A 21,919-nucleotide genomic window follows, 5' to 3' on the forward strand; every position below is an offset into this window, starting at 1 on the left:
ACCTTTCACACATACCCACTTCTAAAAGATCCAAAAGAAGGCAAAAATAAAAAAAACGCTACTTGGGGCAATTGCCAATTATGATTGATTACAGAGCGGCAATCAGATCACTCAGAAACTCCCTGTATCATCTTTCTAATACTATTGTCCTTGTAACAGTTGTAGCCCTTTGTTATGCTTAACCAGAAAAGCACCCAGACCTTTCTTAAAAATATCCACAGAGTTAAATACAACATCCTCAGGCAGAGAATTCTATATTTTTATTGTTCTTACGGTGAAGAACCCTTTCCTATGCTGATGCTGAAATCTCAATTTGCCTTGAGTTACTTTCCACTTAACAGTCCTGTCCAATGTCACAACATATTACCACTTCATTGGCTGCACATGGAAAGTGCCTATTTTACAGTAACACTGTTTGCATACGTACAGTGGCAAGGCCTACGATTAGATGGGGCATAATGTGATTCCAACACTTAATATGAACAGAGTGAAGGAATTTGCCATAATTTTTGTTAATTTTACATTAATTGTATTTTATTTGTGGCAATGTGGAAAAATAGATTGGGCACAAGAAGGGAGGGACCTTTTTGTATAAATTCTGCATAGTGCACAGCTATATGATCTAGAACATTAGAAGCAGGTGTCATTTTGTCTCCAAAGAATAAAAATTGAGCACAAGTGGTTAAATGAGCAATACTGAGTACAAAGCGCAACACTCTTTTAGCTGAATTAAGGACGGATTAGCTGTTTACGTGCTTGAATTGAAAAAGTTAAGCCAGTGAAACATTTGCGCCATATACTGGTTAAACCAATCTTGAATGGAAAGTACCATACTTTTGAAGGTGTGTAAAGTTAGGAGACAAATTTTGATTGAGATTGTATGCAATTGGTGAACTTGTTAAATCATAACTGTCACTTAAACACATTAATGCCCAGTAAAACAGTTCATACACTTTGTTAACCTTTGTAATAAAATTAGTCAGTTAAGATAATTTAATATTTCAAAGCCATTTACTAGCTGTGGCAATTGTATGCGTTCAGGCTTTCAATGTTCTGTGTTCCATTTTATTTATTGAGTGAATGTTGCTTCTTCTGTGCTACAAAGTTGTACCTGTTGCCAGCATTTGACAGTGAACTGATGATGCTGTACGTTATACTTAATCAGCATAAGTTGTTCAGTTTTAAACCCCTGAAATCAGATATGATAGTTGACATGGTAAATTCCTTTTTACCTTGTCCTTGTCTTCTACAACATCTGCTACGAGATCGTCAGGGTCTAGGATGCCTCCGTCTTTGTATTCTAAATGATGGATCTTCACCCAGTATCCAGGTTCCTAAAAAAAGAAATATCATTCAAAATATTACTTATTATATCAGTGGCCAAAAGCCTCCCCTCTACTTTGGTGTTCTGAAGTTTGGACTGTGTACATTGAGTTAGTTTAAAGGTAAAAAGATTTTTGAACACCCACTTAACTTTTTATTTTTTTTTGGAGGAAAGCATGCTTTTTGGACACAGTCAAGCGGTGATTGGGTTAACATTTTTTTAAATCTATTATTTTAAGAAAATGATTCAAGTTCCATGGCGCTGCACAATGGGTAGACAGGACATAACAAGTAGTGTGTAATATAACAAGTTGACTTGAAACAACAGGTGGGGAGGACGATGCTCAAACAAGCTTACAATCTACAGACAAAATATATTAACAGAGCCCTCTTGTGTATTACACAAACATTAGATCTGTCATTTTATTATTTCCTCTTAATGTTTAAGCATATAAAAATGATGTTTTTATGTGAAACAAAAACATGTGCCTACTTTTGTGTCACATGACAACTACTCCCAAGAAAAAAAAATACGAACAAGGCTTTAATTAACTAAACTATGGGAAGGGACTGGCCATTCAATCGTTCTAGGAACAGTATTTCTAACGCTTCATTTAATCACATAAGCGGTAAATGCAAGAAGAGAGGATGGAAAGGAATTTTACTTTTTAAAGCTCTAATATCAAAGTGCCGCCTTCAAGTCCAGCTGTACCTTTATTGAAAAAGCAACGCCGATTGCCCTATAAGCCCTCATGTTTCTTATCCATAAGGCAGCGTGAAACATCAACATTTTTGGAAGGATGGCTTTCGAACAATAAACTAAACCATCATTCCTATATTTCTTTGAAAGTATACATGTCTTGTCTAATTCTTGAAAATAAAAAATGTCTAATGTTTAAAAAAGTTTTGGTTTTATTTCTTGCTTTTTTTCAACTAACACTCTGAATCGTTAATGACTGGCAAAGTGAAAAACAAAATATAAAAATATCAACCTCGGTTTTAACTCATGAATATAACTTGTGACATAATGATTTATAATTCTTCATTTCCAGGCTGACACCTAAATATTATACAGAGAGCAAATAATGATTAATTTTACTGGATTGCTTTCAGAAATAATTTTGATTGAGCACATGTAAATAAGCATTTTCTATCTATCATTTAAAACGTGGAAAATTAAGGAATAAAGGCAAGAAAATTACTCCCAACATTCATCAGTCCTACCACGTACTGAGAACTTCAAAATATTCACTGTTCTCTGGCAAGGGAACGGTTCCTTTATGAATGCTACAAAGTACAGGCATTTATTACATATTGTTTATGCAGCCCCAGCACTAGCGCAAAAAACACATTCAGTAAGATATACTGGTAGAGAGAGAAATGATATGCTATCAAATGGTATTGCAAGCTTATATTCTGTTAGGTGGTTGAGGGGTAATGAGACAGTTTGGTGACCAGACCTCCCCTGATAAGGACTGTATGAGACATACAGTTGCCTCATCGCGTAAGAAACACGTACTGTATAATCAGTAGGTTTTTAAGAGCCCTGTTAATAAGTTGAGCTAACTTTGTAATCTTTAAGGAAGGCATTACATATTTTTACCCTTGCTTAACCTTTTCTGGACATTAGAGCATCATCTACTTCTGGTATCACAGAAAGGCAAGTATATCTGGGAAAACATGGATGTGAAGATAGCGCTACATCATGCCCCTCTATGCCAGAAGATTGTTTATTAGAGAGACTACTAGCAACAATTATCAGTGGTAGTTAAAGCACATGTAAAATAAAAACCCTTCCCATTGACATCATATATATATATATATATATATATATATTTTTTTTTTTTTTTTTTTTCCTTAAAAAATATTTGGCTGATTTATGTTAATCAAAGCATTTTGCCATTTATCATTGTCTGTGTTCTACGGTAGACTTGTGCATTCAGATTTGAATTATGCAAATTCAGTGATTCGCACAAAGCCACAGAAATCGGGCCAGACCCCACACGAAACGAGGAAAACGAATCAACAAGCTCAGAATTTTCATCTGATATTTGGGGGCCCTTTCACTTACTCACTCTCTAAATGTTTCTCTACTTTCTCTGCCAACCACTTCCACATCTTCTTTTTCATCTTCTATCTTCGTCCGCATCTCTGGGCACATAACATGGTGCAAACTTCAGCCAGAATGGCGGCATTTCCGGTAACCCCCTCTCATCCGATCCTACAATCACTTAAGTGCACCTTAGGGTGCTGCCATTTTGGCAGTAGTTTGTGCCAGGTTATGATTGGAGGATCAGGTGAGAGGAAGTCCCCGGAACGCGGACTTTTTGGTGGAAGTTTTGCGCAAGGTTATATCTGTGGAGACGCGGACGAATATAAAAGAGGAGATAGAATTCCAATAGGAGCACTTTGTCGTTGCTGATTGAATCCCCTATGCATTTACAAGGTGTACTCCCCAGAAATTTTAAAGAGACCTCATCCTCATTGGAGGATCGAGGGAGAGTGTCATCCTGATTTTGGAGGAAGTTTGCACCAGGTCACGTCTGTGGAGATGTGGGCGAAGAAAGAAGACATAAGATGTAAGTGAAACAGAAGTTAAAGAACAAGAAATGTAGAAGCTGAAGTGGTTGGCAGAGAAGGTAGGGAAACATTTAGAGAGCATGAGAGAGTGAATGAGAGTGTAAATTAGAGAGAGTGAATGTGGGCACCAAGCAACGAGTTTCATTCCGGAAACAAAAATGCCCCCTGATTTTTGTCTGAACTGAGTGGGCAAGGATTGGAATTTGTTGCCCGGAAAAAAAAAATGGGCCAAAAATTAACTGGAAACTTTGTCCAGATAGTTTTTGGCCAATTTGAACATGTCCATTTGATAGTATCATCGTATTGCTTATGTAAATATAGCTTATTCTAGTATATTTCTATTTGGTCACAAAATATCTTACATAAACCAGGACAGAACATTTTATTTTCCTCAAGATTTTTAGTCTCTGAAAAGTGAGAATGGTAACTTCTCAAAATATATTTGTATACAAAAATATATATCTGGCTACAGAGCCCAAAAATCACACGTTAAAAAATAATGTAAGAAGCAGATGTGGTGTGCTGGCATTGTGGAGACGTAAAGAGACTTAAGTCATGTAGAGGCACAGGGAACGACCAGGACATCTAGCTTTCATTGTGTTTGGTCACCACTTTATGTTTTGAGGCTGCACATCATGAATGTCTACATCCATCCTTCCACAGTGTGGAGTATCTATGCAAACAAGGGCAATGGTGCGTAAACAGTAACAAGGAAGTATGCAGACTAAAGATTAAGGAATGATGTTTAACTTGTCTAATAGAAACTCTGTGAAAGAACAGGTAGTGTTTTTAAATATGTTCTTCTGTTTTGCATTTGGAAAACCACCCCAAATCACCCTAAATTGTGGGGCTAATTCAACTGATTCACTGATTCAGATTCTTTAATTTCCATAAAATATTCAATTGCCTCAGCAAATTCACGGTATTACAGTTATCTTATAATGAGATTTATTAGAGAAGAACACAATATAGGCTCTTAGATTCACGCCAACTTAAAACCTAAAGGGCACGAGGATGTGCAGTACATGTAATAATCATTCTAATCTGTCTTCACTATGTTTTATAGATCATACCCATGTCGCAGTTTGCCATTTTACTGTTTAAGATGGCTCCTATAGATGTGTGTACAACCACTTAGGCTCCATCAACATCAACTACTAACTGCTTTGTATATTGTAAAAGGCACCTTTACCCCACAAATACACTGAAGTCGGGTAACTGACTTGAAAAGACATTTGATAACACTCATGTTTACAGCATGATTTCAGGTTGTTGTACAGAAACATTATTCAGAAAACAGTGTTTCCTACAAACAAGACAGATCCTATCAGATAACCAAGTTCATGGCTACAGTTAGGTGCTACTGGTAACTACCGGTTATACTGTCAGGGTTGGGTTAGGAATGTAGGAGCAGAGGATAGTCCAAAACAATGTCAGGAACAGTCCAGTAATCAGGGGCTGGCGGCGATCAGAGAAAACTGTAGTTCAAGCTAGGGTCAGGAAACAGACAAGCAGGGTAGTCCAATAGGAAAGCCAAAAGGTCAGGTAACGGAGAATCCAATAGAGGGTGTGTAGCAAGGCAGGCAGAGAAGAACAGGAATCTGGAGTACAAGGACATAAAGGAACCAAAGTTCTGGAACACTGGAGTAAAGTGGTCACAGTCTGAGGGTTTTTCTTTTGGCATTTATTGGTTGCCATAGAGTGATTTCACAGCACCTGGTTCACGGTTTGTATGTGAACATTATTAGTGGATAGTTGTTGGTGAAGGCATGCTTTACCTCCCCTCCACAGGTGTGCAACATTATGCTGTCTGGGCAAAACCCTAAGTCCTCCCTGGGGTTTGCTGTAATGTTAGGCCACGGTTTTGGCCTACCCCGCTACCACAAAGCTTTTGGAAGGCCTGCAGTGATGGAGGACACCTGGGGAGAGTGGGTAAGAGTTATATGATTGGCATGACATATACTCCCAATAAAGAACTTTAATACATTGGAGGCAACCAAATAAAATCATGATGGTTTATAGCCCTGTAGTCTGTTTTCTGAGAATGTGTTCTACACAAATATGTAGTTTTAATTAATAATGACAAAATGTGAATCATATAAAAAATATTAAACACTTTGGGTTTTTACTAAACAACCAATTCTTGCCAAGCTGATCATCCAGAGTAAACATTTTAACTGGTCTGTTTGCAGCTGCCAAGAGCGAACAAAGACGAAACAGTGTGTGGTCCAGAGGAATGCGGAATTTTTAGCCAAAGTACAAAAATCAAAAAACACCACCACATTGGTTTCATGACAAAAATCTGGAATGTCTGAAAAAGTAATGCGGGTACAACACAATTTAACTTTTAAAAAGTAGAGAGATTGTGAAGTATCTGGTGTGACAGAGTGGTGAGCAAAGACCAGAATAAAAGAGTAGGAGGCAGGGTGGTGTGAAAAGGGTGTCCAGCTTAATTGTGTGGTTTAACAGATGACATCAAGGGTATTAAGGAGAATAATCCCTAATGCTTGGGATCTTCTCATGACTGCATTTAGTGCTTGGCTTGAAATGGTAGCACGCAGGCTGTTTGTTATGGTGCAGGAAAGCTACAAGTGGAGAAAGAGAAAGAAAGTAGGAGGCCAGAGGGAGCAGGGTCAGGATAACATTGAGAAGTCTATTGTTGAGAATGTGATTTGTGCCTGTTGTACAGAGACCAGGTAGAGATCTCCTGTTCTGGTGTGAGGTATAGATTATCCAGCAGAGTCTATAATATTTACTCTTAAGACTGCACTGTTGCCTACGAACACAATTTAAGGTCTTTGGCTGGAGGCTGCTCTTTATACATAGAAAGTTAACTGGGTTGCAGTACGATCATTGCAACACAAGAATTATACATTAAACCACAAATGTGAAATAATTAGAAGAGCTAATAACAGATAATTTCTTGTAATAATTGTATTTAAAGCTCGGGGATCTTTCATTTCAGTTTTCACATAGTGTTATCAAGCACCTCAAGTGTCTTTCCATAAAAGAGTTTTAGGACATCAGCAAACTATTAATGAATCTTGTGAAGCTTAGTAATAACAGGTACTTGTATGATGTGCTACATATATGTCTTTATAGGAATAAATGATCCTTTAAATGCCATTCTTTGGCTCATTTGAAATCAAATTTTTATTTTGACTGACAAAAAAACCCAAGGGACCAAAGTGTTGAACATTTAAACATAAAAGAATACATTCTGACAAGATCAACTTCCAATGGTTTATGTTTTCCAACTGGCAAGCAGTCTCTCTGGGAAGGAGCAGCATTGATAAACACAACATGCTCAAGGCCAAATTGCTTTTGCCACATCAAGGACATAAAAGTTGCTGGAGAGAACCGCCAAGAAATGTCATATAATCCAGTTAAAAAGGCAGACACTGGAGTTTACAGGAAAGGAACCAAGGCAGATTACCCCTACCTTAAAAGTCTTAAGTATACATTACATCCATTTTAGGCAGCACATAAAAAAAATGCTGCTGGTTCATCCAAAGAGCAACTTAACCTCTTTATAGTAGAACAGATATTTATGTATAGCCATAGCTAATGCCATCATATTAACTAAGAAAGACATTAAATACGGTTTGAGGTACCACTTTTCATCAATAATAACTTATGCTAATTAATATTAAGTAATGATTGCTGAGAATTTTTTTTTTTTTACAAAAAATGTTTTGCAGAATCATATATGAAAAATGTAAATCTTAGTCCCCCTTACTGCAGAATCCCCCTGTATACATTTGCCCCCAGTTTCCCCCAGCTATTTCCTGTGCAGGAGACATGTATGGAAGAACACATCTCTATGAGCGCGATATACTGTACTTACCACCAGTTAGCTTGGGCTCAACAAACGTTGAGATGGAGACCCCAGTGCCCATACACAGGAGAGTGCTCCCGTTGAAGTACTTACTGACACTTGAGTTATATCAAGAATCACATTCAGACCACAGCACTGCAGGTAAAGGTTTACTACCTCAAGTAAGTAGCGTATTTCTGTGGAGGTCTGTTCGAGGCGCGCAGACACCCTCCGCTGCTCCCGGCACTTCCTCTGGGGCTTCTATGACTGAAGCATGACGGCATCACATGACCTTCCGGTGCTCATTCATAGAAGCCCCAGCACAAGTGACGGCAGCAGCAGCGGAGATTGTATGTGCGCATTGCACAGACCTCCACCGGCTGCCCCACTAGACACCAAGGAATCGGAAGCACGGGGAGAAGTCTAGAGATGCACTGGTAATTCGGGGGAGGGTAAGAGTGGCATATAGTGGTATTAGGCATTTCTGGTGGGGCAGAGTGGCATATAAGGGGGTAAAAGGCATATCTGGGGGGCAGAGCAAACACGGTATTTTATTCCTAACAAAATATTGCATTCCACTTTGATGGGGATGTCAAGAAACAGTAAACCACACATACCTGCAGATTTTACCTGTTAAATTATGGTATAAAACAAAAATATACAATCTACAAATATAAATCTTCGTCTTTAATCTTTATAATTATTATTATATATTAGGCATTACATTTATATGTGGCTAACCCACATTTCATGTAGTCTGTTCCATGCTTATAGTCATAACAGCCTCACAATGAGAGAAAAATGCAGACGCTGGTGGTTATGCATAAAAAGCGATTCTGATGTAAAGTTTGGAAAAATGTTCACCATAGCAACCGATTGGCAAAAACGTTCCATGGGTTTCTATGGTTATTTCCACGTTTAATGCATAGCTCCAATGTTGCTTTTACTATAAAAGGTCATCATAAGCAAAACAAGCACTTCCTGAATTTTAATACTTTCCCATATTTTTTCTTTGGAACCATGAAAAAAAAATATATTAAAATGGTTATAATCTCCATGCTCAAAGTTATTTTTTACATTCATAAATAATACAGTGCAGAAGTTGATTTACTTTTCAATGATTTTTTTTTTTATATAAATAAGTTCTATGTTTGACTTAATCTCATGTCACGTCCAAGTGCAAGCAGATTGTTTTAACAACCCTACAAAAATACAGCAGATGATTACCCTCTTTAATAGTTTCTCATCCCAATAAATATTCATTATAAATAAATATGGTATGTATACTTAAAAGTATTGAGCAATCAGCACAAATAATACATGTGAAACATAAAATTTTGTAGGAGATAAGAACCATTTGCCCCATCTAGTCTGCCAATTTTTCCTGATGTAGCAACCTTGAATCAGTCCTTGGTTTTGTCTTGGATTCAGAATACGCTTATCCCATGCATGTTTAAATTCTACCACGCTCTCAGTAAAGATGAATCTCCTTAACATTACATCTATATAGCTATAGATTATGATCTTTTCTAACATTTCTCCTTCGAAATAAACCTACTTCATGTATTTCATGTACTTTAAATCACTTTATGTATTTAAATGTTTCTATTATATCTCATCTCTCTCTTCTTTCCTCCAAGATATACAATATATATACACACGATCAGCCATAACATTATGAGCACCCGAATAATATCATGTAGGTCCCCCCTTTTGCCACCAAAACAGCCCTGACTCGTCAAGGTATGGACTCCACTAGATCTCTGAAGGTGTGCTGTGGTATCTGGCACCAAGACATTAGCAGCAGATCTATTCACTCATTCAGTTCTGAGGTGGAGCCTCCATGGATGTGTCCTGATGCCATGTGTTCTCCAAGTAACCAACTGATGTGATTCATCAGACCAGGCCACCTTCTTCCATTGCTCCGTTGTCCAGTTCTTGGTGCTTTCGGCAAGGGATAGGGGTGAACATGGTCACCCTGACTGGTCTGCGGCTACGCAGCCCCATACGCAACAATCTGTGATGATCAGAACCAGCATTAACTTTCACTTCACCTGTCAGTGATCATGATGTTATGGTTGATCGGTATATGTTTTTATATTGTGACCTTGTACAGCCCCAGGGAGATGCCTTTTGCAGATTCAATGCATGTATTATGTGTAAATTGTGTGTATGGTCCCTGGGGTACAGCATTTGGAGAGGAGATTGGTCCAATGCTCCAACTCAATGTTGGAATAAACTCAAAGTCCACACCACAGTTTGAAAGTCCAGTTCAAAACTTTAATGAAGCCTGCATCATGTGCATGAAGTGGATATTTAAACTCCCAGAAGGCCCACAATCATAGAGAATGTTGAGGGGAGAGGAAGTTCCCCTGTGCTCCAACGGCAAGGAGAGACACTGAAGAAAATTCCTGAACCAAATGTGGGAGGTTTTCCAGAGCCTAGTTTTGTGGGCCTGGCAAGGCAGACTAACAATTAGGCTGATCAGCCAGGGCCAGCAAATTAGAAACCAGACAGAGCTCCAACTGGGTACTAGAATTCTGTTTTTTGGTTTCGTTTTGGGGTGATTGATTTGTGCCATTACATAGGCATTAATATGTAGTTAGTCTCCTTTTTGCTGTTTCCACTCTTCTGGGAAGGCTTTCTGGCAATTTTTTACCATTCATCTAGTAGAGCATGTGTGAGGTCAAGCACTGATGTTGGACGAGAAGGCATGGCTCGCTCCATTCCAGTTTATCCCAAAGATGTTCAATGGGGTTAAGGTCAGGGTTAGTCAAGTTCTTCCACACCAAACTCATCCAACCATTTATGGACCTTGCTTTGTGCACTGAGGCAAAAGGGATTTCTAATGATCAACTAGCCTTTTAAACATTGTTGCCAGCAGAAAGTAGGGTGTGCCTGGAGTTTCCCTGTGGTGAACCAGAGAAGAGGCACTTTGCCCAAGGGTGGTTTTAGGGAAGGAGACCTCAATGGAATACTCAAAATATGCTGTAATACATATCCATCAATGCACTATTGTATAGAGCAGGGGCGTCCAACATGCGGCCCGCGGGCCGAGACCTCGAGGTGCGGCCCGCATAAGATCAGCAGCCAGGGCAATTGATCTTACGTGGGCCGCACCTCAAGCCCTGCTACAACAAAAGCACTGCTACTTACCTGTGGGAGGGTCTTCTGTACTGCATAGAGGAAGCGAAACCCAGCAGAGTTCACGTGACATCACATGACTCTGCTCCAGTCCTGCTTCCTCTGTGCAGTACCAGAGAACGCAGAGGGGGGCCGCGCCCCCCTGCTGAAGTCTGTGAGCGGCATCGAGGAGCTGCAGTGCAGGTAAGGGGGTGGGGAGGGGGTTTGAATGAGTATGCGTGATTGAGGGAATGAATGTGAATGAATGAGTATATGAATGAATGAGTGTGTGCGTGATAGCATGGATGTGTAAGTGCTGGAACCTAGGCATGATGGGACTGTGATTGCCGTTAGCAATCACACTCCTATCATGCCAAGTCAGCCAGTACATGCTGAAACCTAGCTAGCTGCCCCCTTGTGTATTGATGCTGCCAGCAGTATGGGGTCTGCACATCACTTACAGCTACCCTGTACCAGCATGTACTGGCTGACTTGGCATGATAGGAGTGTGATTGCTAACAGCAATCACAGTCCCATCATGCCTAGTTTCCAGCATTTACTGGTTGGATGTGTAAGTGCTGAAACCTAAGCATGATGGGACTGAGACTAGGACTGGGACACCAATTGTTGTGTGTTACCTACTTTTATTAAAAATGTGAGTTTTTATTATTATTTTTAAAGGTGAGGGGTCATTTTTGGTTTTGGCTAAGTGAACCGTAAATGTTTTGGTCCACAATTTTCATTTTGGTGCATCCCTAGAATAAATAGAACTATTTCATTTTTAATTATCCTGAATTTGTAGTCACAAACCTTTCTAGGCCCAGAAATCAGTGAGAGGAAACGTAAAGGTTTTGTGTCATTTACTTTATTTTAATCTGCATATTTTATTAAAGGCCATATTTTCTCACAGTGAAAAATGAGTGCGGCCCTCACACGTATACAATTCCGATGAAGTGGCCCACTGCAGAAAAAAACTTGGACACCCCTGGTATAAAGTTTGGTTTGGGCTTGTTGCTTTCAAACAGATCAAGCAATTAAGAAGTCTCCTAGTCCACATATTAATGTAAATACTAGGTTATAGGTTTAGAGGAAAGATGTTTCAGGTTAGATAGAAACCCATAAATTAACATTAATGAAAGGGCAGCTTGACTGGGCATGTAATATCTTCAACATACACAGTGTCCAGTCCTGAGGTTAGTGTACATTGGCTGGGGAAGGTTTGTTAACCTCCTCAGTTTTTTTCCTTTTTTACATTAGGATGATTAGCATTAGCTGGAGGGGTCCAAACTTAGCTTTTCACCACCAAGCTATGTAGCAAGCAGCCATAATGCCATAGCTACGCCTATGTTTGAACTCTCAGGGACACATCCACCCAACAAAATCTCACCGGTCAGCAAGTTCACGATAACATGTTTGATACATTGCTTTATATATTTATTACAACAAAATAAAATAAGATTTGAGTTCAACAAGCAATGTGGCCTTTTATTACCATGGCTCTGTCTTTCTTTATTTAAATATAGTTTAGTGACCATTATGTCATTGCATCGATGTCTGTTGCCGTTTATAACGATAACGGCTATATGTACAACAGCTTAATCTAGACCCACTGCCATCCAATAGTGTGCTCTCCACTTGCATGGAGAATTAGTGCTTATGAATCACAGCCTATTACAAAACCTTTACAGAAGGGATGTTTATTTAGGCATAACCTAAAACTACAGTATCAGAGGCATAGATGCACTGCAAGGATGTTTTACTTTCCTGAGAGGGTGATAGTTAAATGAGACAGTCTCCCAGCAGTGGTAGAGGTTAATAATGAGGAAATTTAAAACATGCATGGGAAGGGCATACATCTATTCTGAATCTAAGACAAGAACAGGGACTGATAACGGTCTGAGTCTTTATATCAGTCTCAAAGGAGTGGTGGATTAATGTACAGGACTATGTATGCATGTATGAGCAGGGAACGTGCTAGTTTAAATACTCCCATTGCACTCCCCCTTGTGGCTGGGTTCAGAAACCGACGCTGCGAGCCATTCACGCCATGGCCCATGAAACTAGAAAACCAATGCAATTGAAGAGGAGGGGCTTAGTCACAAAACTTTATGCTTCGGTAAATGTATTAATATTTTATCCATAGAAAAAGTAGGCATGACAATTAATTTGAATTAAATGGTATGCGATATTTAATTTTCTTTCTTCATATGCAAGTTGATTCTTTCTGCCCCTAAAGTGTTCTCCACGTTTATTTAGGTCAAAACAGCCTCCCTTCTTAGCTTTGATTTGTTACAAGCCATTGAGTACTTATTTCAGTCCTTTAATAGCAAAATGCTACCCAAGACATGTTTTAGAGGTCACTACGTAAGGTAGATGGGCAGAATAGCACCACTGTATCCAAGTTTATGTTTAATTAATAAGAATAGGAGTATGCTACATATTATAGTGCTAGAGCGTGCGCAAATAGTTAAGTCATTCGGCGTATGCCAAAATAAAAAACACACGTTTCTTTTCCATTAAACTCTGAAGATAAATGTTACAATTGAATAAATGAGCAAAAAGGATAATACATTAGTAAATGAATGTCTCTTAATCTCCGTATTTCTACCTTTTGTGCAAGGGCGTTTGACAGCATACATTTACACCCACACAAGCTGAAAAGACAAGGGACCTAAATCACGATTACAAATCTTTATCCCATGTTAGGCTCCTAATGTTTTCACAATGAGTAGCTTCCTACACTGAAAAAGCAACATTTCTGCGATAAAAAAAAACATTAATAGCAATTCATCTTTTTTTTTTTACTTGTATTGATTTATTTGATGGATTTATATTTAACAACTGACAGGAAGACGTACACCGAAAAAACTGCAATCCATACTGTTTAACATAAATCAATATCAGTCGTAATGTTTTTAATTATCTTTACTCTCACAACCATTTTATGGCCAAAAGTAACTCAGCCCTCATGGGCTATAATTAACATGCAATCAAACAATTAGCATAGTGTATCACTGAGTGACCTGTTAAGAACTATCCTCAACTCTGATGAGTCAGAAGACTGGAGTTTAAAACCTTCGTCTACCGATTTTTACGTTCAGTAAAAAAGCCGCAAATTACAGAAAAATACAGTTTAGTGGGGCACCAAACCTTTATGCTTAACTGAGATTTACTAAGGTTTTACCAGTCTACTCATTAACCCAGTTACTAAACCTGACCTTTGGAACTGCATTATAATAATCCACTAGCACAGTATGTGTGTGGATAACTGTAGTCCAGGGGCGTCCAACCTGCGGCCCTCCGGCTGCTGCAGGACTACATCTCCAATCCTCCTCAGCCAGCCCCTTAGCTCAAAGAGCATTATGGGAGATGTAGTCCTGCAGCAGCTGGACACCCCTGCTCTAGTCAATGCATGGCCAACCGGGGGTTAACATGTGATTTAATAAATCCTGTTGATTCATGGGAAGCTGAAAAAAATTGCAAACATTAAATAAGGCCCAGATAAAATGACTAGAACTGCTATTAGACTATTTCACTCAACCTCGGCTAGCCACCAGTTCATTGTTGTGGACTGTGTTTCAGCGAGACCAGTTAGCTTAAGCTTGCAACAGATACCGCAAACGGAGATAATGCAATTATTTAAAAGCCTTTGTTTACTTCATCGAAAAAGATGAATGTCTTAACATGTAAAAAGTAAACATTCGGAAATCTTCCTGTCTGTAGACTACCACTCATGTAGATTGACATACACTATATGATCAAATGTATGTGAACTGTTGACCATCACACGTATATGTACTTGCTGCACATCTCATTCCAACACCATGGTTATAAATGTATGGCACTGCCCACCCTTTGTAGCTGTAACAGCCTCCATTCTTTTGGAAAGGTTTTCAAAAAGATTTGAAACTTGAGTTATTTCACACCAAACCATATCTTAATGGACCGTGCTTTGTGCACAGGGGCAGAGCAGGATTAACAGAGGACCACCAAAAAAAATTGCGGCCAAAAAGCCATACCTGACATGGAAACAAGGCCAAAGCAACTCCACTATTCACGAAAACACAATTACTGGGGTGCAGAAAAATAGCAGCAGGTTCTCTGGACTCATAGGTCAAAATCTGAAATATTTGGCTATAGTAGAAGACAATTTAAGAGTGGTACAAGAATGAGTGTCTGCATATAACAATTAAGCATGAACAGTCAGGGATTTAGTCAGAATTAATGGGCTCCTCAATGTTGAGAAGTACAGGCAGATACCCATCATGCAATTCCATCAGGTAGGCATGTGATTTGCCCCACATTTATTCTGCGGCATGACAACAACCCTAAACATACAGCCAAAGTCATTAAGAACTTATCCTCAGCGAAACGAAGAACAAGTCCTGGAAGTGATGTACAGCCCCGACCTCAACATCATTGAGTCTGTCTGAGATTATATGCAGAGAGAGAGGCAACTAATGCTGCCTAAATCCACACAAGAACTGTGGTTAGTTCTAGTTCCTTAAAAACTGTGAGCATGTCTACCTAGAAGAACTGATGCTGTTTTGAAGGGAAAGGGTGGTCACACCAAATATTTAATTCGATTGTTCTAAAATCTAAAACCAGCATGTCTGTTTCCGAAAGCATTCTTACTTTACACTACTCCAGCCGATGCTTGGCATTGCACATCGTGAAATTTGCCTTGTGTGCAGCTGCCTGTCTGTGGAAACCAATTGATTGAAGCTCCCGACACACAGTACTTGTGCTTTATTTGTTTTGCAGAGTTTAGAACTCTGTATCGAGCGATGCTACAGAGGGCAGATGCGCTATGGGCTTCGGCTAGCAGAGCAAGGCTGCTGATTGTATACATGGTCTACTGGTTTGTGGCTGGGCTGCTACTCCTAGATGTTTCACAATAGTGGCACTTACAGTGGACCGGGGCAAATCTAGCAGGGCATAAATGTCACAAACCGACATGTGGCAAAGGTGGCATCCTATGACATGACGTGCCAAGTTTAAAGTCGCTGAGCTCTTCAGGCAAAGTTACTGTGTCTTGATGAGTAATGCTCATACCAATTCTAAATAACTTCCTGATCAGTGGTCAACAGCTTCCTTGCAAACTTCGCCTCGTGCCAATCTTTAACCACAGATGACAAAGATCAAGGAAAAGGAAAACACTTGTTTTTTTGTGCATAGGAACTAGAGATTTATCATTTACTGCTTTTCTGTAGGGCTCTTATTATTTCACATGTAAAATTATACATATCCGCCTTTCATCAAATACGATTAAAAGTCCAATAAATTAGAGAAATAAATAGTTTATGTTGGTCAAAAATCAATGAAAGTATGATCTAATCTTTTCTGTCATAATCACATAATGGTATATACACTGGGGGGTGTTGCTATGAAGCTGCAGTTTCTCCAAAACTTTACAGCTGTAACAGCTTAATCAACTCACAAAGTACTATGTGTATGATGTTAGTGAGGCTTTATGGAGCACTAAACTGTCCCATTAATGTGGAGCTTTATTATAATAACTTCTTGAACTATTACAACTTTATGCTAATAGTTAAGCAGGGTTTATTTTACCATTTATTTTATATCCCAGTGAATACAACACATCTTGAAATGAACTCAATTTCTTTCAAATAATGTGCACGCTTCTCCTGCTTTTATTCATCGTGATCTACCGGTTATGCACTTTTTACTTTTCATACTATATATTTTATAAATTCTCAGACCACCAGGAGCAGTCATTTTGCAAGAAGCGGTCTCTGTGAATTGCACTATTTTTAACGGATTAATAGGTGGTTTTATCAGATGCATGAGCAGCAGTTTGCAGCGTGTTACTCATTTAGTTGAGAAATACTTCCTCATTCAGTAAAATTATGAAGTTAAATATCAGCTGTGTAAGGAATATATCCGGACCAGGAACAGGTAGGCGCTGGGTAAAACTCTGAATGCCTATTCCTAAATGTTGAGCAGCTAAGTGGCTTCCGCTGCATTCCTTTTGCAACATCATTGGAAGGAAGGCACAAGACGCCCATCTGTCTGCTTCCCTGTAAGCTTTCTAGAAAGTCAAGTAGTCAGGTGTTTGACAGCTTTAAATAATAATACAGTACTGTATGAGTAATTGTATGTGTGACCATACTAGTTATGCCTGCTAATTTATACAGGATGAAACTGACGCAACCGACAGAATAGTAACAAGAAATGCAGGCTTGATCTAGGGATATGTGGAGCTGCAACAAATTCTTTGGAGCTACAACCCTCTGGCCATGAGCTCATGAGCCAGAAGCCCAAACTGGTGCGTGGAACGCTGATACTCCAGTACACAATCCAAAAAAGGCTGTGGTAAGGATACTGGAGTCTACACACACACACAATGGCATGAAAAATACTCTCTCTAAAAAATGCTAATCAAACAGGCCTTATGTAAATGTTTAATCTCACTATAAAAACTTCTAGAATGCGTGCATTTCAGATACCATAAGATCATGGTACATTATGGTTAACTTTTTCACTCTTTCACCTTTTGTTGCATATACGTCAAAAATTCCATGCAATGGTTCAACGACATTTGTGCCTAGCACACATTGTGATGCCTTGTCTTCTACCTTAGATACTTAAATAGAAGATGTGAATTGTTTCTGTAACCAATATTCCAAAGGATGTGCGGGCAATGTTAAAATGAACGCAAAAGTCACAGAATTATTGTGCTGAGTGGTAGCTAAACAGAAAAGCATGCGATCACAAGGAAACAAATTGCTTATTGTGTTATATTATCTGTTCCCAAAGCTTTATGAAAGAAGGTTAGGGGTGAACAAAGGCATCTATTTCCAAAAAGGTTCATTTCAAGCCAAAGCTATAATTAATCATTTTATATATAAGCCTAGAATAATACAACAACATTATCTTCCTATTCTGCCTGCTTCATGTAAAAAGTGCTCATTGTCTGTACTTGACAACATAAAAATAGAAAGAGAATAAGAAATTAAGTTACCAAGGGAAATATTTAAATTATAGAGCAGTAGGACAGCAATGAAATACAGCAGAAAGAACAAAAGGATTATAAAAAGTGAAGACTGGTATTTTGTAACAAAGTAAACCATACCATAGTTTTGTATAAGATACCAACATTGCTCATTTCAATTTAAAACTAAAGAAGTTTGCCAGTAACAAGCAAACAAACATTATGGGTTTATAATAACACATTTTTAAAAATCATCTCTAAATCTTTAAAAAAATAGATTTCCTTTTAAAGTGTCTTTTTTGTTTTTACTATTAATAAACATTTTTTCACAGGTTACCGATACTGACCTAAAAAACTGTTTCTGTGGGCAGAGCTAGACATTTTGTCAAGTGCCTGCTGTCGAGCAGAGGAATACAACAGCACACAAGGACATAGTAGAACAAAGTGGCCTCTGGTAAAGGTAATAACAGACTATGGCAGAAGAAAGACCATTTGTGGTATGAAACAGAATTTGAGGAGATATTGAAACTGGGGAGACCTGTAATTGGAGAAGGCGACCATCAGATCTATGAATAGATAAGGTCAAGGGACATTTTAGATGGTCATGCCTATGAAGCCCCTTATTATGCTTTCCTGTGTCCCTTCAAAATCTGAACAAAAAAAAAAAAAGTTTACCATATTGTGTCCAAAAATATTTACATGTGTTTTTTTCAGGCCTTCAAACTGAAAATGGCAGATCATATGGCATGGAGAGATTGGGGGAGCTTGTCAAGAAAATGACATGAATATTCCTTTAAATCACTGTGTAGAAATATAATACACCAACTGACACACCACTACAAATCAGTATGTTTTTGTAGCAGATTGTTTTGTGACAGAATAACCTTGTGCCATTAATCTGACACATTCATTTTTGCACTGATAATGCAGCTAGGGACTTGGATGAGATCAGATGCTGCTAGAAATCACCAGTGAATCTTGTAATACAAACCTGGCTTAAAAGAAATGACTTTTCAGAAGCACATATTGGTCTGACACACCAGAAATTAAGTTCAGTGGACAAAAGGTGACAGAGAAGCCATGTTGCCTATCCCTGTGAGAACAGAAAACTAATTCTGTCTTTTGCTCTCAAGAACATACTTTCACCTTTTTGTCTAGTAAAGAAAGAAATTCCATGACATCATCAGGCCAGGTGGACAAGGTAACAAAAAAGGACTCCGCTAAAGAACTAAATAATACGAAAACCCTTAAGCCTGACGTAGCTCTGTAATGTCAAATTAAACCTATTCATAAACCCAACCTATGCTATACTTCTGTAACCCCACACACGCACATCCATAAGAGGCAATACTTCATTTAATATAAACAGTATGAATTAAAGCATATCTAGGTACCGCAGTATGCTAGGATCTAAACTGTCAAACAGTTAAAAGGACAGTCTAGTGTCCCATAAAGCCACACCAATGAAGAATGCATATTAAAGTTCTTTGCAAGTACCCTAAATATGCATTAGTCTATATTGAAAAAAATAATTACCTTTGAATAAAGCTGAGGCTCCAGAGCTGTAGCACAACACCCCTCACCCTGTGGCCCAATTTACACCCAATCAGCGACAGGTAAGAACCCCCATTGATTTCAATGCATGCATGGGGTCTCAATAAAAACCCCTGGAACATTTCCACGAGCCGGCACGGGAGCGGACTGGTGGAGTATAGCCCAAATGCATACTGGAAAGCAGGAGATGTGGTCAGCCGATGAGATGTGTACAACACCCAATCAGTGGCAAAACTCTTCGGACCTTGGGGGCATTCTACTGCAGCTTCTCCATAAGTTAAGCAATGTATTTATCTACCAACACTTTAAGTACCCACAACATACATTCTTCCGTGGGGAGGATATCTAGGACTTTAAACTGTCACTTTAACTGCAATATACGACACATACTCTGATTAAGATAGCACGGACGTGAGCTTAAAAATAAAGTGGCATTAATAACTGCTATTACATAGGTGCATGTGGCAGCTTCTCTCAATTCTATTTGTTTTACTGTTATCTGTTCTTCTTGTCTTGAGGGTCATTGAAATATTCAACTACAACTCCCATGGAGATTATGGCAAAAGAACAGCTTACAGGAGCAGGGTTCGATTCATGCGATCTATGCGCGGTATAGGAATTGCAGTAAATAAGCACACAGAGTAACTATTATATTCTAGAAACAGGTATTCACTTCTCAAAACCTGAAACCTCAAACACAACTAAAACGTTATAGTTTGCAAACAATTTTGCAGAGAAATACAAGGAAAGTAGCCATATATTCCAAACGGCTCTCCAGTTAAATGAGGACATGTTTCAGATAATTACTTTTGTCCGCAATGTTTGAAGGTCAGAAGATACTCGGGTTGTTCTCCTCCTTTAACTTTATCCTCTCTCACCTCCCTATTCAGGTGACATGAATAATAAATATATGTTCTGTAGCACAGACAGTCAAACGCGATTTGACCTGATTTTCTTAGGCAAATATTAAAACCATGCAAGAAAGACCAGTTTAGACAAACAGCAATTTCATTACACACAAAGTTTTAATTTTTATGCCTCGGAATGGCATTCTTAAGCAAACAACACCTGTTCCTATACAGTTATTTTCAGAAAAGGAAAGAAAGAAAAAAAAAGAAAACTGTACAATGCGTAATTAAGGGGACTGGGAGAGGATTTATTGAATTTAAAACATTTTATTCACTAACCAACTTTGCTATGCATTATGAAGGGCATGAGCTGGTTGTAAGCTTCTCCTGCTTGACATGTCAGGATAGCCCTGTATAAAAGGTATAGTTCAATCTGAGCATTTTCTTTTTTAATTCTTGTATTTGTACGGAAGAAACTTCTCCTCCATCTGTGTCCACCATAGTGGTGGACATGAGCTTCAGCCTGCAATCATAACATAATAATTTTAGGAATCAAACTGGAGTTTGTCTAAGTTTAAGAACTCATTATGGCCACAGAGGTTTCCTCAGCAGTAATCCATAATTAAATAATGGTTTATAACACATATATACATATATAACACAAAATAAATATGTACTGAAGGAGCAAAATGAAGCAGAGGTAAGGGAGAAGAGAACAAAAAAAAACCAGAAAGAATATGGCAAAATAAAATCAATACACAGTGAGGATGATAGGAGGGGGCTCCAAAGTTCAATGCGGTCTCATATCTCTATTTGTGTTCTTTTCTGTTAAAGAGACAGGTGTTCCTCAACCCCTATTCACAAGACTCATAGCAGGTCAGGATTCAGCAGAATGGAGGGTTTCTGTTTACTTAGCGCTTTGTACATTAGGAACGGTGACTGGCTCACGTTCAAAAGGCACTTTTAAGGCATGCAACTGGACTAGGGGGAAAATCAAGTTCTCTAATAAAATACACAAGTATAAGTGTACTATTCAGCCTACAATGCCCAATTAACACGCATGTAACTAACTGTAGCATTAGAAACATCATACTTACTGTTGAATAACGAAGAAGCCTTTCCTGGGCTGAACATACATACATACATACATACATATTTGCAAGGGTATATTCAACACTAGTCTGCCGACGGGGGTCTATTCAGATCCATATGAGCATGCGCAGAAAGCACTCCCATTGGTTTCAATGGAAGCACTTTCCTGCCAATGATTTCTAGGCAGCCAATAAGAATAAGATTATTTTTCTGACTAGAATGCATTTTAAAGAAATTTAAGACACAATGTTAATAGCCAAGATTAAACATTTATTATAAGGTTAAGTTTTATAAAATTGTAAAATATACATATGCTTGTTTTCTTTTTTCTTTAAGAAGTTTTAATTATTCGATCTAAAGGTTTTAGTACACTATGAAACTTGCTTCTGACTCCCTCTTGCGACACCATCCAAGTCACAAGACACTGAATCAGAGCAGCAGATGGACGCATAGGGAGAAAAGAAAAAAAAAAAGTACACCAATACTGATTTGCACAAACAAATAAAAATTGGAACAAAGTTGGTAGCATTCTCAAAAGTAATAATATATACACTATATGTAAACAAAAGTGTATTTCAAAGCAAAAAGAAATAAACTAACCAACCCAGTCTTAATTACAGAAGCATC

At 38.5% G+C, this 21,919-nt stretch overlaps 1 protein-coding gene across 3 annotated transcripts in view; it reads right to left on the reverse strand.

Moving 5' to 3' along the window:
* The window catches only part of PARD3B (par-3 family cell polarity regulator beta), a 504,041-nt gene that overhangs the window by 473,962 nt on the left and 8,160 nt on the right, over positions 1-21,919 (reverse strand). For all 3 annotated transcript variants that reach the window (XM_053471715.1, XM_053471717.1, XM_053471716.1), the window contains exon 2: positions 1,233-1,334. In XM_053471715.1, coding sequence (XP_053327690.1) covers positions 1,233-1,334 — 102 coding nt within the window. The remainder of the gene's footprint in view (positions 1-1,232; positions 1,335-21,919) is intronic.

The sequence above is a fragment of the Spea bombifrons genome, chromosome 7 (genome assembly GCF_027358695.1).
Source record: "Spea bombifrons isolate aSpeBom1 chromosome 7, aSpeBom1.2.pri, whole genome shotgun sequence".
Classification (NCBI taxonomy): Eukaryota; Metazoa; Chordata; class Amphibia; order Anura; family Pelobatidae; genus Spea; species Spea bombifrons.